At 39.0% G+C, this 17128-nt stretch overlaps 1 protein-coding gene across 4 annotated transcripts in view; it reads left to right on the top strand.

Annotated features, from left to right (window-relative positions):
- CNTRL (centriolin) overlaps positions 1-17128 on the top strand; it is a 103738-nt gene that overhangs the window by 44714 nt on the left and 41896 nt on the right. For all 4 annotated transcript variants that reach the window (XM_055117680.2, XM_057298651.2, XM_063594243.1 and 1 more), the window contains 2 exons: positions 5299-5452; positions 7085-7305. In XM_055117680.2, the coding sequence (XP_054973655.1) occupies positions 5299-5452; positions 7085-7305 (375 nt within the window). The remainder of the gene's footprint in view (positions 1-5298; positions 5453-7084; positions 7306-17128) is intronic.

The raw sequence follows: 17128 nt of genomic DNA, 5'->3' as shown, positions 1-17128 counted from the left end.
CTGTTTTAGTTTGATGTACAAATTTAAGTGATACATACATACAGTCAGCCCTCCATATCCATGGGTTCTGCATCTGTGGATTTAACCAACTGCAGATCACATATATTAGGAAAAAAAAGGATGGTTGTGTCTGTACTGAACATGTACAGACTTTTTTTCGTTTGTCATTATTCCCTAAACAAGACAGTATAACAACTATTCACATAGCATTTATACTGTATTAGGTATTATAAGTAATCTAGAGATGATTTTAATATATAAGAGGATGTCCATAGGTTAAATACAAATATTATGCTATTTTATAGAAGGGACTTGAGCATCAGTGGATCTTGGTATCTGCAGGGAATCCTGGGATGAATCCCCCATGGATACTGAAGGAAAACTGTACATATATGTGTGTATATATAATGTATGTATGTGTATATATATGTGTATTATACATAAATATATATGTGTGTGTGTGTGTGTATATATATATATATATACACACACATATATGGAATGTGTATGTCTAAAACAAAACAACCTAGGGCTTGAAGAAGGTAGCTTTCAGTAAATGATGGCCGCATGGTATATTTATTTTTTTTTAAGTGGTTGAATTTCATTGTATTGCAGAGCAAGGGAGATTTGCTCCTTACCTTTCTCTCTCCTTGCCTTTTTTTCATCTTTCTTTCTCTCTCTCTCTTTTTTTTTTTTTTTTTTGCTCTGTCGCCAGGCTGGAGTGCAGTGGCGCAATCTCCGCTCACTGCAACCTCCGCCTCCCAGGTTCAAGCGATTCTCCTGCCTCAGCCTCCCGAGTAGCTGGGACTACAGGCACCCACCACCACGCCTGGCTAATTTTTGTATTTTTAGTAGAGACAAGGTTTCACCATGTTGGTGAGGATGGTCTTGATCTCCTGACCTTGTGATCCACCCACCTCAACCTCCCAAAGTGCTGGGATTACAGGCGTGAGCCACCATGCCCTGCCGAAGCGATTCTCCTGCCTCAGCCTCCTGAGTAGCTGGGATTACAGGCGCGCACCACCACACCCAGCTAATTTTTGTATTTTTAGTAGAGATGGGGTTTCTCCATGTTGCTCAGGCTGGTCTCAAACTCCTGACCTCCTGATCTGCCTACCTTGGCCTCCCAAAGTGCTGGGATTACAGTCATGAGCCACCATGCCCAGCCCTTCATCTTTCTTAAGAGCAGAAAAAGCTGAAGGGGGTTGCGAGTCCTTTTTCTACCTCTTCTATTTAATCCTTTTTGCAAATTTTCCACTGAACGTATTTGTTTTTTCATACTGTTTTGTTTTGTCCTTAAAAAAGGAAACATTCTCTGGAATGTTTCTTCCTGAGATATGGCTAGATATGGTCAGGTGGCTGGATACAGCCAGGCTCTTGTCTCTGTCTCTACTCTAAGAAGTTGTACTAATTGCTTATATTTTAGCTAATATTCCTAAAATACAAGGAAAAATATCTTCTACATATTCTCCTGGTATACCTTGAATAATAGGGTTTTTTTTTTAAAGAACTTTAAGATCTCTGGATTAATAGAAATCATAGAATTTAACATAGTAAGGATATTGTAATTGCTTTAAGTACTTGACAAGTTGTTTAACTGTTCCTTTAAGCATTTTAGTACATATCATATATATTTTTTTGTGGGCCAGCTAATTTCAATAAAGGATAACCTTATGACAGATATAAGGTCTTTTCTAACAAAGCCTAAAAATTGAAACCAAGTTATTAATATTGAAACCAAAAGTAGTCTTATTTTAAATAATTTTGAGGAAAAATGGGGTATTTTAAGTAATGTATAATGTGGTCAATAATATCTTACTTTATTGCATATGTTTGTTCAATCTCCCACCCATGTAAGGCCCCTGAAGACATGAACTCTATCCTACTGGTATCTGTATCCCCAGGGACCAACCAGCCCTGTGTTTATGAATGCTTACATCGTGGAAGGGAGGAAGGAAGCAGCTTATAGATCCTACCCAAAACTCCTTTGCTTCCCCTTCCAGTTCTGTGATCTATGAGTCTAATTAGTAGCTGGATTATGTGTTTGCTTTCAACAAATGACTGTTATATTTCTGGCGGACAGAGAGTTCAATTCCCACTGGATTTCTGTAGAGAATTATATATAGAAAGGAGGTAAATGAGACATGGGAATGGCATCCAAGTTTTGAAGTTAGCTAAAATCAACCTGTGCAGTGGGGATGAAACATACAAACCAGATTTGAATTTCCTTTTTAATTTTATTAAAATTACTAATAGTTCTTAAGTTTGCAGCCTTAGTCCCAGCATCAGAGGACATCTCTTTTAAGTTTATCCAGCGGGAACATCTTTTTCTGATTCACAAAGTTTCTTATTGGCTAGTGTTTGGCATCCCATTTTAGGCTACAAAATGTGAGCCTTTAAGCAGAAGAGAAATAATCAAGAGTGAGATGCCTGCATATTTTTCTATAGATATAGGTAGACTTTTATTTAATTAATTTTTATGTAATCAGATGAAGTATCTTTCTGAATAGCCAATAGAATTTAAAAGTAAAAGCTTCACTTTGATGAGATATTATAGAAAACAACATATTAAGTGCCCACAATGTGTCATACATTGTGCTATATTTTCCATGTTCTGGTGAGGAACTTTATTAACATCTATCCATTTTTCTTTCAATTTGCAGAGGATGAAAATGTGATATAGAAATATTAAGTGAATTGCCCCTAAGTTATTGTTTTAGAAAGAGGTGGAGCCCTTGCTTATGCTACCACAATGACCCTCTCTTCACAAAGCAATTAAAGGTCTAAAGAGATTATTTTAAAATTAGCTCAGAACTAAGCCTAGGCAGGTTTTCAGCAAATATAAGCATTTAACTAGGTTTCAAATTCACAGACTATTTTAGTTATAAAATTATTCATAGAAGCACAAATTATCACCGGAGCAAACATAATGAAGATTTGTATTGCTTTTCTCTATTGGGAAATGTCCTATTGGAAGCAAAAGGTAACTGTTCGCTAGAGGGAACGAGCTGTAGTGATCTGTTGCAAAGTTTGGGCGTGATTGGTCCCTGGGAGCTTCCTGTGTTATGATTTAACTCGGGGAGGGTGGGGCCTGCCCGCAGAGGCTGCTGGTGATTGGATGGGCGGGGCCGCCGCTCACTCTTGGCCAAGAATGTGGTTTGAGGCTCTGCGAAGTTACAGAGGCTCGGAGGCGCTTGCAAAAATGTGGCTGTCAGAGAGGGAAGTGCACATGAATTTGAAGACAGCATTAGAAAGCGTTCCGCCCACAGTTTCTCTGTTCTCAACGGCTCAGTTTTAACAGGATAAATTTTAAGTTAAGGTATGATATTTTTTCTCTCTCTATACAAAGGACTTAAAAGGAGGAGGAGTCAGAGATGTAAGTTCCTGTTTTTACAATAACTCTTTTGTGAGCTCCACCGTGGTGTAAATCGCAGAATCTACTTTTGTTCCCATGTATTTAATGTACACCATTGGCATATTGAACCAGATTTTTATCCTGCGTATAAAGGTTTTGGTGGAATTTTTAATGGTGAATTTTAAAGACTTATTGATATGAGTGCAGTCTTTTAAGAAATTATTTCTTGAGCCATAAAAACCCGAAATTTACTTAGAATGTAAGCTGTTATATGTAGTTAACTTTTCAGAAAGATTTAAAATGGGTATTTTGGGAGTGTAGGGAAAAGAGTTTGCAAAATACCATAAAGCTTTACCAGTAGTAAATTAAAAACCTTCCAATTAAGCTGCCACTCTTTTGTTCATCAGAAATGAAGAGACGTTTCTTTCTTGTATTTGGGGTAAGCAAATACATAAAATTGAGTAATATTCTTTTATAATCACATGGGTCTTAGACTTGAGATCATTGGTGTTCATTTTTCTGACTGATACAGTTCCCTCTTTCGATAACTTTCTCTTCATTTATTGTTGTATTCCTCTGATCCTGTGGGTACCAACTTAAGAGTCATGAAGGTGTGAGTGGGAGGGCAAAGGTTCTCTGGGGAATTATTTTGTCTCCATATGAACAGTTGCCTCAGGAGACATGCAAGTCATTTGATGGATCTGAAATTCAGTTTTCTCATGTTTAAAAGGAAGGGTTAGACTAGATCATTGGCTCTCGATTTGCTTTCCCTAGCACACCTGAGAAATACAATCCATTCTTTTCAGTTAACAGTAGTTCCCTAATGCCATGACTTCAGGGTGCGGGAGGGTGTGTGGGTGTGTGAAAGCTCTGTTTTCCACCATGGGTTAAGTGTAGTTGTAGAGGGGTATACCTCCTTAGGGCCCTCCATTTTGAGACTCACCGGGCTAAGTGGTCTTTGAGGTCCCTGTCAGCTCTCAGTTTATTGAAAAGCCAAATGTTTGTTTGTATAAGAGATTGAAAGTGAATTTGAATTTCAAGTATTTTATCTATTTCATACCTCTATTTTCTTCTAAGAAACCTTTTTAAAAAGGTACATTTAATTTTTTTATTAAAAAGGCATTACTTATCTACTATAAAAGTTTTTTAAATATAAAAATACTCATTACAAAAGGAAAAAAATCCCCATGTCATCCTTCCACTCAGGTATAATTCTTGTTAACATTTTGGGATATAGTTTTTAAGTCTTTTTCTATAGATATATGCCATAACCAACTAATTTTGGAAACCTTTTTTAAAAGACACATTTTAGGCTGGGCACGGTGGCTCATGCCTGTAATCCCAGCGATTTGGGAGGCCAAGGCCGGCAGATCACTTGAGGTCAGGAGTTCCAGATCAGCCTGGCCAACATGATGAAACTCCTGTCTGTACTATAAAAACAACAAAAAGTAAAAACAAACAAAAACCTGGGTGTGGTGGCCCGCACCTGTAGTCCCAGGTACTTGGGAGGCTGAGGCAGGAGAATTGCTTGAACCCAGGAGGCGGAGGTTGCAGTGAGCTGAGATCGTGCCTCTGCACTCTAGCCTGGGTGACGGAGTCAGACTCCATCTCAAAATAAATAAATAAATAAATAAAAAAGAGAGAGAGAGACAATTTAATGCAACGCAAATAACACTGACCTACCTAGCTGTGCCCTTGGTAAAACCACTTAACCTCTTTGATCCTCAGTTTTCTCACCTGTAAAGTGGAAATGATTTCCGTATCAAGTTATCCTGAAATTTAAATGAAAACTACCCATGTGAAAACAATATAGGGCCTGACACAAATAGATGCAAATTATTATATTTATTTTCTATTCTTCCTTTAAAAATGTTGTTAAGGGTTATTACTTTTAAAGGAGTTTAAGGAACTTGGAGTTTTGTTGATTTTTTTTTTTAATTCAGTCCCATATGAAGGCTCAAAAGAGGGGTAAAGAACAACAGCTTGACATTATGAACAAGCAGTACCAACAACTTGAAAGTCGTTTGGATGAGATACTTTCTAGAATTGCTAAGGAAACGGAAGAGATTAAGGACCTTGAAGAACAGCTTACTGAAGGTAAGACTTTCAGTATGATTTAAGGTAAATCAGTGTTATTGCTGGTAAAAGAAACATTATAAAGACAAGCATTAATCCAGATAGTAGCTAAATACAGTTCACCTATTAGTACTAGTATTTGATAGGGAAATATTTACAGGATACCCAAAAGTATTTAATGCAATTTTAAGAGTTTTGTTTTTGTTTTGTTTTGTGGCATTGATGCCTAGTGAGTCAGGTCATTCCAGTCAGTAGGCCAGAAGTCAATACGTGATCATGATAAGCTCTGGCATGTGATTGTCTGTGACATAAAATCCATTCAGGAGCAAAGCACCCATTGGCATCAGGGAATTCAGTGTCTGGTTATAAGAAGAAAGAGTTTTAGGATCTACTTTTGCAATGCTGATTTAAACTGCGACATATCCATAATAGTGGAAAAGGAAGACAATAGGCCATAGTGGTTTTTACACATAGGGCTCAGTGTAAAAAGATCCTACTCTCTGTTTTGCTACTGTCAGCTGTGTCGCCTTGGACAAGTTGTTTTTATCTCAATCATTAGTTGTTGGGAGAATTAAATGAGCTAGTATTCATAGGCCAGGAGTGGTGGCTCACGCCTGTAATCCTAGCACTTTGGGAGGCTGAGGCGGGCATATCATTTGAGCCCAGGAGTTCAAGATCAGCATGGGCAACATGGCGAAACCCCGTCTCTACAAAAAAAAAAAAAAAAAAAAATTAGCCAGGCGTAGTGATATGTGTGCCTGTGGCACCATCTGCTTGGGAGACTGAGGGTGGAGGATCACCTGAGCTCAGGGAGGTTGAGGCTACAGTGAACCGTGATTGTGCCACTGCACTCCAGCCTAGGTGACAGAGTGAAACTTTGTCTGAAAAACAAAAAAAAGAGAGATAGTATTCATAAAGTTCCTGGCACATAGTGCGTATCCGGTACTGTACATGGGATGTGTGTGTTTGTGTTCTAAGTGTTTAGGTTACACATTTATGTTGCCAGTCTTGGATTCATCTTATATACTGGGTGGTCTTGTTCTTTGTATTTAGCAGCAAGAACTCACAGTTTTGCTACATATTTTTTATTTTATTTATAAATTAAACTTTTTTTTTTTTTTTTGAGACGGAGCCTCGCTCTGTCACCCAGGCTGGAGTGCAGTGGCGTGATCTTGGCTCACTGCAACCTCTGCCTCCCGGGTTCAAGTGATCCTCCTGCCTCAGCCTCGTGAGTAGCAGGGACTACAGGCACATGCCCGGCTAATTTTTTGTATTTTTAATAGAGACGGGGTTTCACTGTGTTAGCCAGGATGGTCTCGATCTCCTGACCTCATGATCCGCCTGCCTTGGCCTCCCAAAGTGCTGGGATTACAGGCTTGAACCACCACACCTGGCCGAAATTAAACTTTTTACAGCATGAATCAGGCATTTTATAAGCATTGCCCCCTAAATGTACTATTTTTATTTTATACCTGCTTAATACTCCTTTACTATCTATAATAGGAAGAAAATTTAACATTATGTTTTGAAAAAGAAAAATGATAGGAAAGAATTGAAAGCTTAGAATTTCACTCTTGGCTTATAACAAAATGCTGAGGAGACAATGCAGTACTTTAAAAAGATATATTATTACCCTTTTTGCATCTTGCTTAGGCCAGATAGCAGCAAATGAAGCCCTGAAGAAGGATTTAGAAGGTGTCATCAGTGGGTTGCAAGAATACCTGGGGACCATTAAAGGCCAGGCAACTCAGGCCCAGAATGAGTGCAGGAAGCTGCGGGATGAGAAAGAGACATTGTTGCAGAGATTGACAGAAGTCGAGCAGGAGAGAGACCAACTGGAAATAGTTGCCATGGATGCAGAAAATATGAGGAAGGTATGATTTTTTTCCTGCCTATTTTCCTTAGCTTCATAAGTAGATAATGTCCAAATTAAGTTAGTTGGAGGAGGTAACAGTACATTTTTAAGTGGGAAAAAGTATTAGTGGCTATATGGTGATTTTTTTCTTTTAACAGTTGGGCTTTTTTTTTTCTTCTTTAGCTGTGATACATTTGGAATTATTATTTTTTCTTTGCTCAGAAAAGGAAGATTATTTAAGCTGCATTTCTATCCCTGAAAGGTATTGTTGCCAAATAACTCTAAAGAATATGAAATGGTAGCTATTACAAATACTGTATTAAATGCTCATATTTTATTTGTGCTGAAAAATTGAGCACAGAATGGTTTTTCTTAGTCTTGTTGTTACTGGATAATTTTAACATTATTTTATAGCTAACAAGACAGACATATTGTTTTAAATTATATCCTTATGAACCTGATTTGCTGCACATTCGTTTGGAGATTTCCCTTGCTCTATTTTAGTTGTTTGGAAAATGTTATCATACATGAGAACTAGAGATTTCCAAACTTCTTGTTCAGTAGAGCTGGCTCCAGAAATTGAATTAATATATTTTAATATTATGAAATATCTCAGGCATATTTAAAAAATCACAAATAATATTTAACATCATGTACTGACAACCCAGCTTAAGAAATAAAACATTATAGGTACATTTGAAATCCTCTGTCTACTCCTTTCCAGAAGTAACAAAGTTCTGAATATGGTTATTATTTCCCTGCACCTCTATTCTTTTATTATATATGTAAACATCCATAAGCAATATATAGTATTTTCCTTGATTTTAAGACTTATACAAAATGTATCATAGTGTACATATTTGGCCACTTTCTTTCTTCCTTCATGTTTATGTTTTTGTTTGTTTGTTTTGGTTTTTTTTTGAGATGAATTTTCGCTCTTGTTGCCCAGGCTGGAGTGCAGTGGCGCAATCTCGGCTCACTGCATCCTCCGCCTCCTGGGTTGAAGCGATTCTCCTGCCTCAGCCTCCTGAGTAGCTGGGAGTACAGGCATTCACCACCTGCTCGGCTAATTTTGTATTTTTAGTAGAGATGGGGTTTCTCCATGTTGGTCAGGCTGGTCTCGAACTCCCAACCTCAGGTGATCCACCTGCCTTGGCCTCCGAAAGTGCTCGGATTACAGGTGTGAGCCACAGCGCCTGGCCTATGTTTTCGAGAATTATGCACACTGATAGATGTAGTTCTACTTTGTTCATTTTTACTGATATATGTACCATCCTGCTTTATGGACATACCACAAATTTATTATTTATTCCTTCTCTTTTTGGGGTGCATTTAGGTGATTTCCAGTGTTACGCTATTGCAAACAATGCTGAGCATAACATTCTTGCACACTTCTTGAACACATGGGGACTATGCTCAGAAGCAGAACTGTGGGTCAGAGTATGTCCATCCTTCATTAAGTTCAGTAGATATTGTCAAATTACTTTTCATAGTGAGTTTATCAGCTTCTACTCCCACCAGCAATGTAGGGGCTACCATTCTTGCCACATCCTTGCCAACGCTGTAGTGTTGTCCAACTTTTTTTTATTTTGAAATAACTCCAAACTTGCAGGAAAGTTGCAAGAGGAATACAAATAACTCGCATTTGCCTTTCACCCAGAGTCACCAATTACTATTTTAACACATTTGCTTTATCTCCTCATATGTAATTTCTACATGATTTTATATACTTTTTAATTATTATTATACTTTAAGTTCTAGGGTACGTGCAGATTTGTTACATAGGTATACATGTTTCACGTTGGTTTGCTGCACCCATTAACTCGTCATTTACATTAGGTATTTCTCCTAATACTATCCCTCCCCCAGCCCTCCACCCATGACAGGCCCCGGTGTGTGATGTTCCCTGCCCTGTGTCCAAGTGTTCTCATTGTTCAGTTCCCACCTATGAGTGAGAACATGCGGTGTTTGGTTTTCTGTCCTTGTGATAGTTTGCAAAGAATGATGGTTTCCAGCTGCATCCATGTCCCTGCAAAGGACATGAACTCATCCTTTTTTATGGCTGCATAGTATTCCATGGTGTATATGTGCTGCATTTTCTTAATCCAGTCTATCGTTGATGGACATTTGGGTTGGTTCCAAGTTTTTGCTATTATGAATAGTGCCGCAATAAACACATGTGTGCATGTGTCTTTATAGTAGCATGATTTATAATCCTTTGGGTATATACCCAGTAATGGGATCGCTGGGTCAAATGGTATTTCTAGTTCTAGATCCTTGAGGAATTGCCACATTGTCTTCCACAATGGTTGAACTAGTTTACACTCCCACCAACAGTGTAAAAGCGTTCCTGTTTCTCCACATCCTCTCCAGCATCTGTTGTTTCCTGACTTTTTAATGATTGCCATTCTAACTGGTGTGAAATGGTATCTCATTGTGGTTTTGATTTGCATTTCTCTGATGGCCAGTGATGATGAGCATTTTTTCATGTGTCTGTTGGCTGCATAAATGTCTTCTTTTGAGAAATGTCTATTCGTATCCTTTGCCCCCTTTTTGATGGGGTTGTTTTTTTCTTGTAAATTTGTTTAAGTTCTTTGTAGATTCTGGATATTAGCCCTTTGTCAGATGAGTAGATTGCAAAAATTTTCTCCCATTCTGTAGGTTGCCTGTTCACTCTGATGGTAGTTTCTTTTGCTGTGCAGAAGCTCTTTGGTTTAATTAGATCCCATTTGTCTATTTTGGCTTTTGTTGCCATTGCTTTTGGTGTTTTAGTCATGAAGTCCTTGCCCATGCCTATGTCCTGAATAGTATTGCCTAGGTTTTCTTCTAGGATTTTTATGGTTTTAGGTCTAACATGTAAGTCTTTAATCTATCTTGAATTAATTTTTGTATAAGGTGTAAGGAAGAGATCCAGTTTCAGCTTTCTACATATGGCTAGCCAGTTTTCCCAGCACCATTTATTAAATAGTGAATCCTTTCCCCATTTCTTGTTTTTGTCAGGTTTGTCAAAGATCAGATGGTTGTAGATGTGTGGTGTTATTTATTTCTGAGGTCTCTGTTCTGTTCCATTGGTCTCTATATCTGTTTTGGTACCAGTACCATGTTGTTTTGTTTACTGTAGCCTTGTAGTATAGTTTAAAGTCAGGTAGCATGATGCCTCCAGCTTTGTTCTTTTTGCTTAGGATTGTCTTGGCAATGCAGGCTCTTTTTTGGTTCCATATGAACTTTAAAGTAGTTTTTTCGAATTCTGTGAAGAAAGTCATTGGTAGCTTGATGGGAATGGCATTGAATCTATAAATTACCTTGGGCAGTATGGCCATTTTCACGGTATTGATTCTTCCTACCCATGAGCATGGAATGTTCTTCCATTTGTTTGTGTCCTCTTTTATTTTGTTGAGCTGTGGTTTGTAGTTCTTGAAGACGTCCTTCACATCCCTTGTAAGTTGGATTCCTAGGTATTTTACTCTCTTTGTAGCAATTGTGAATGGGAGTTCACTCACGATTTGGCTCTCTGTTTGTCTATTATTGGTGTATAGGAATGCATGTGATTTTTGCACATTGATTTTTGTATCCTGAGACTTTGCTGAAGTTGCATATCAGCTTAAGGAGATTTTGGCTGAGACGATGGGGTTTTCTAAATATACAATCATGTCATCTGCAAACTGAGACAATTTGACTTCCTCTTTTCCTAATTGAATACCCTTTATTTCTTTCTCTTGTCTGATTGCCCTGGCCGGAACTTCCAACACTATGTTGAATAGGAGTGGTGAGAGAGGGCATCCCTGTCTTGTGCCAGTTTTCAAAGGGAATGCTTCCAGTTTTTGCCCATTCAGTATGATATTGGCTGTGGGTTTGTCATAAATAGCTCTTATTATTTTGAGATACGTGCCATCAATACCTAGTTTATTGACAGTTTTTAGCACGAAGGGCTATTGAAGTTTGTTGAAGGCCTTTTCTGCATCTATTGAGATATCATGTGGTTTTTGTCATTAGTTCTGTTTATGTGATGGATTATGTTTATTGATTTGTGTATGTTGAACCAGCCTTGCATCCCAGGGATGAAGCCGACTTGATCGTGGTGGATAAGCTTTTTGATGTGCTGCTGGATTCAGTTTGCCAGTATTTTATTGAGGATTTTCACATCGATGTTCATCAGGGATATTGGTCGAAAATTCTCTTTTTTTGTTGTGTCTCTGCCAGGCTTTGGTATCAGGATGATGCTGGCCTCATAAAATGAGTTAGGGAGGATTCCCTCTTTTTCTATTCATTGGAAGAGTTTCAGAAGGAATGGTACCAGCTCCTCTTTGTACCTCTGGTAGAATTCAGCTGTGAATCCATCTGGTCCTGGAGTTTTTTTGGTTGGTAGGCTATTAATTATTGCCTCAATTTCAGATCCTGTTATTGGTCTATTCAGAGATTCAACTTCTTCCTGGTTTAGTCTTGGGAGAGTGTATGTGTCCAGGAATTTATCCGTTTCTTCTAGATTTTCTAGTTTATTTGCATAAAGGTGTTTATAGTATTCTCTGATGGTGGTTTGTATCTCTGTGGGATTGGTGGTGATATCCTCTTTATCATTTTTTATTGCATCTATTTGATTCTACCCTCTTTTCTTCTTTGTTAGTTTTGCTAGCGGTCTATCTATTTTGTTGATCTTTTCAAAAAACCAGCTCCTGGATTCACTGATTCTTTTGAAGGGTTTTTTGTGTCTCTATCCCCTTTAGTTTGGCTCTGATCTTAGTTGTTTCTTGCCTTCTGCTAGCTTTTGAATGTGTTTGCTCTTGCTTCTCTAGTTCTTTTAATTGTGTTGTTAGGGCATTGATTTTAGATCTTTCCTGCTTTCTCTTGTGGGCATTTAGTGCTATACATTTCCCTTTACACACTGCTTTAAATGTGTCCCAGAGATTCTGGTATGTTGTGTCTTTGTTCTCATTGGTTTCAAAGAACATCTTTATTTCTGCCTTCATTTCATTGTGTATCCAGTAGTCATTAGGAGCACGTCGTTTAGTTTCCATGTAGTTGAGTGGTTTTGAGTGAGTTTCTTAATCCTGAGTTCTAATTTGATTGCACTGTGGTCTGAGAGACAGTTTGTTGTGATTTCTGTTCTTTTACATTTTTTGAGGAGTGCTTTACTTCCAACTATGTGGTCAATTTTGGAATAAGTGAGATGTGGTGCTGAGAAGAATGTATATTCTGTTGATTTGGGGTGGAGAATTCTGTAGATATCTATTAGGTCTGCTTGGTGCAGAGCTGAGTTCAAGTCCTGGATATCCTTGTTAACCTTCTGTCTTGTTGATCTGTCTAATATTGACAGTGGGGTGTTAAAGTCTCCCATTATTATTGTGTAGGAGTCTAAGTCTCTTTGTAGGTCTCTAAGGACTTGCTTTATGAATCTGGGTTCTCCTGTATTGGGTGCATATATGTTTAGGATAGTCAGCCCTTCTTGTTGAATTGATCCCTTCACCATTATGTAATACCCTTCTTTGTCGCTTTTGATCTTTGTTGGTTTAAAGTCTGTTTTATCAGAGACTAGGATTGCAGGCCCTGCTTTTTTTTGCTTTCCATTTGCTTGGTAGATCTTCCTCCATCCCTTTATTTTGAACCTATGTGTGTCTCTGCACATGAAATGGGTCTCCTGAATATAGCACACTGATGGGTCTTGACTCTTTATCCAATTTGCCAGTCTGTGTCTTTTAATTGGGGGCATTTAGCCCATTTACATTTACGGTTAATATTGTTATGTGTGGATTTGATCCTGTTGTTATGATGCTAGCTGGTTATTTTGTCCGTTAGTTGATGCAGTTTCTTCCTGGCATTGATGGTCTTTACAATTTGGCATGTTTTTGCAGTGGCTGGTACGGGTTGTTCCTTTCCATGTTTAGTGCTTCCTTCAGGAGCTCTTGTAAGGCAGGCCTGGTGGTGACAGAATCTCTCAGCATTTGCTTGTCTGTAAAGGATTTTATTTCTCCTTCACTCATGAAGCTTAGTTTGGTTGAATATGAAATTCTGGGTTGAAAATTATTTTCTTTTAAGAATGTTGAATATTGGCCTCTACTCTCTTCTGGCTTGTAGAGTTTCTGAGAGATCTGCTGTTAGTCTGATGGGCTTCCCTTTGTGGGTAACCCAGCCTTTCTCTCTGGCTGCCCTTACATTTTTTCCTTCATGTCAACCTTAGAGAATCTGACAATTATGTGTCTTGGAGTTGCTCTTCTCGAGGAGTATCTTTGTGGTGTTCTCTGTATTTCCTGAATTTGAATGTTGGCCTGCCTTGCTAGGTTAGGGAAGTTCTCCTGGATAATATCCTGAAGAGTGTTTTCCAACTTAGTTCCATTCTCCCTGTCACTTTTCACGTACACCATTCAAACGTAGATTTGGTCTTTTCACATAGTCCCATATTTCTTGGAGGCTTTGTTCATTTCTTTTTACTCTTTTTTCTCTAAACTTCTCTTCTTGCTTTATTTCGTTAATTTGATCTTCAGTCACTGATACCCTTTCTTCCACTTGATCAAATTAGCTATTGAAGCTTGTGCATGTGTTACGTAGTTCTCATGCCATGGTTTTCAGCTCCATCAGGTCATTTAAGGTCTTCTCTACACTCTTTATTCTAATTAGCCATTCGTCTAATCTTTTTTCAAGGTTTTTAGCTTCCTTTCAATGGGTTCAAACATCGTCCTTTAACTTGAAGAAGTTTGTTATTACCGACCTTCTGAAGCCTACTTCTTTCAGCTCATCAAAGTCATTCTCCATCCAGCCTTGTTCTGTTGCTGGTGAGAAGCTGCCATCCTTTGGAGGAGAAGAGGTGCTCGGTTTTTAGAATTTTCAGCTTTTCTGCTGTGGTTTCTCCCCATCTTTGTGGTTTTATCTACCTTTGGCCTTTGGTCTTTGGTCTACCTCCAGATGGGGTTTTGGTGTGGATGTCCTTTTTGTTGATGTTAAGGCTATTCCTTTCTGTTTGTTAGTTTTCCTTCTAACAGTCAGGTCCCTCAGCTGCTGGTCTGTTGGAGTTTGCTAGAGGTCCACTCCAGACCCTGTTTGCCTCGGTATCACAAGTAGAGGCTGCAGAACAGCAAATATTGCTGCCTAATCCTTTCTCTGGAAGCTTCTTCCCAGAGGGGCACCCGCCTGTATGATGTGTCAGTTGGCCCCTACTGGGAGGTGTCTCCCAGTTAGGCTACACGGGGGTCAGGGACCCACTTGAGGAGGCAGTCTGTCCGTTCTCTGAGCTCAAACACTGTGCTGGGAGAACCACTGCTCTCTTCAGAGCTGTCCTACAGGGACGTTTGAGTCTGCAGAAGTTTCTGCTGCCTTTTGTTCAGCTATGCCCTGCTCCTAAAGGTGGAGTCTACATGTAGAGGCAGAGGTCTTGCTGAGCTGCGGTGGGCTCCGCCCAGTTCGAGCTTCCTGGCTGCTGTGTTTACCTACTCAAGCCTCAGCAATGGTGAACGCCCCTCCCCCTGCCAGGCTGCTGCCTCCAAGGTCTATCTCAGACTGCTGCACTAGCAGCGAGCAAGGCTCTGTGAGCATGGGACCCACTGAGCCAGGTGTGGGATATGATCTCCTGGTGTGCTGTTTGCTAAGACCATTGGAAAAGCACAGTATTTGGGCGAAAGTGTCCTGTTTTTCCAGGTACTGTCTTCTGTGAATGTACGGCTTCCCTTGGCTAGGAAAGGGAAATCCCCCGACACCTTGCATTTCCTGGGTGAGGCGGTGCCCCACCCTGCTTCGGGTCGCCCTCCATGGGCTGCACCCACTGTCCAATCAGTGCCAATGAGATAAACCAGGTACCTCAGTTGGAAATGCAGAAATCACCCGTCGTCTGCGTCGATCACGCTGGGAGCTGCAGACCAAGCTGTTCCTATTCGGCCATCTTGGAATAGGATTCAATTTTATATATATTTTTATACAGATTTTTTTTCCTGAACCATTTGGAAATCAGTTGTAGACATCATGCTCCTTTGCTTCTAAATATTTCAGTATGTATTTCCTATGAACAAGGACATTTTCTAACATAAACACAGAATAATTATCAAATTTAGGAAATTCAGTATTTTATCAGACTTCATGTTTGCCAGTCTGCTGAGCTTTAAAGGCCTTCTTTCCATCTTTCTATTGTGAAGATGTTTACAGTTACAAGAAAGTTGAACAAATAGTTTGGTGAACATCTGTGAACCCTCTTGGATTCAATAAATATTTTGATTTATTTATTTTCTCTTTCTCATAGACACATACTTTTTTCCTTTGCTCATTAGAAAGTTGCAGATATCATAACATCATCCCTTCAACACACATTTTTTTAAGAGCATTTTCCTGCATCACTACGATATCATTATTACACCTAAGAAAAATGACGGTAATTCCCTAATGTCCTCTAATATCTTTTTTTTTTTTTTTTTTTTTTGAGATGGAGTCTTGCTCTGTCACCAGGCTGGGAATGCAGTGGCATGATCTTTGCTCACTGCAACCTCCGCCTCCCAGGTTCAAGTGATTCCCCTGCCTCAGCCTCCTAAGTAGCTGGGGCTACAGGCATGTACCACCACGCCTGGCTAATTTTTTTGTGTGTGTGTTTTGGTAGAGATAGGTTTCACCATGTTGGCCAGGATGGTCTCAATCTCCTGACTTCGTGATCCACCCGCCTTGGCCTCCCAAAGTGCTGGGATTACAGGCATGAGCCACTGTACCCGGCCCTAAGGTCCTCTAATATCTGAACCATATTCAGATTTTCTTGATTGTCCCAAGAATGTGTGTGTGTGTGCACATGCGTGTGTGAAATCCAGGCTGGTATTCTGTAGATTGAACCATGTTCTGGGTTTGACTGATTGTTTCCTCATGGTGTGTTTAACTTGTATCTCTATGTTCTATGTAAAATAGTATCTTAAGTTAACTGCGTTTTCCCCTGGTTACTGGAGAGGCTGATCACCTTTCATTTGCTGTTCAGGTTTCCTCTTGAGTGAATTCCCTATTCTATTTTTTGTTGAACTGTCTCTGCCTTTTCTTAAAGATTTGTAGGAATTCTTTACATATTCTGGATAATAATCTTTGGTTGGTTATATGTAGTATCTGTATTTTAAACAAGCAGCCCAAATGATTGAATTGCCAAGTGGTTTTTGGACAGTTCTTTTGTAGTTCTCATCGTAGAATCCTCCTCTTTAATCTGTAATAGTTTGATCCCAAGTAAATAGATGAAAGAGATAAGGTTTAATCACAAAACACAAATGGACTAAAATGAATCAGAACCATGGTATGCTAATAAATATGTACTTATATTCTTGTTAGCACTCATTTAAGGTACTCTTATCATCCTTAATATTAGAGAGTGCCGGTCCCATTTTGTTCTTCTGATAAATGAACATGCTATGGTTTAATAGAGAGAGTATGGGGTTTGGAGTCAGAGATCTACATTTGTATGCTGACTATCCTTTTTCTAGCTACATAGCCCTGTGCAATTTACTTAGATATTCATTCTACAATTCCTCATCTGTAAAACCGCAAGTTGCCTTATAGAGTTATTGTGAAGATACAATGAAATAATGAATATGAAAACATTTTGTCCAACATCAGATGAAAAATAAGCATTAAATCTTATCCTACTCTTTTTTTCCTTCCTTTCTTCCTCCTTATGTTTTTAGACTCATAAGTATCACAGAACTGGTCCCTTTGAAAAACAATATGTTGGGAGCTTACTGACTTTCTTGATTACATTTAGCCAGGGTTTTGTTTTCCAACCAGGATATGCACAACCTGAGGCTTCGTCATATTGCTACTGAAAACTTTGTGGCAGGCAGCAGTAGCTGGCCAGCATTTGGTTTACAGTGCTCAAGTTACTTATAATGCCTTGCAAATGCTTA

This window comes from Pan paniscus, chromosome 11 (assembly GCF_029289425.2).
Source record: "Pan paniscus chromosome 11, NHGRI_mPanPan1-v2.0_pri, whole genome shotgun sequence".
Lineage (NCBI taxonomy): Eukaryota > Metazoa > Chordata > Mammalia > Primates > Hominidae > Pan > Pan paniscus.
This window is presented reverse-complemented; position numbering and strand designations above follow the sequence as displayed.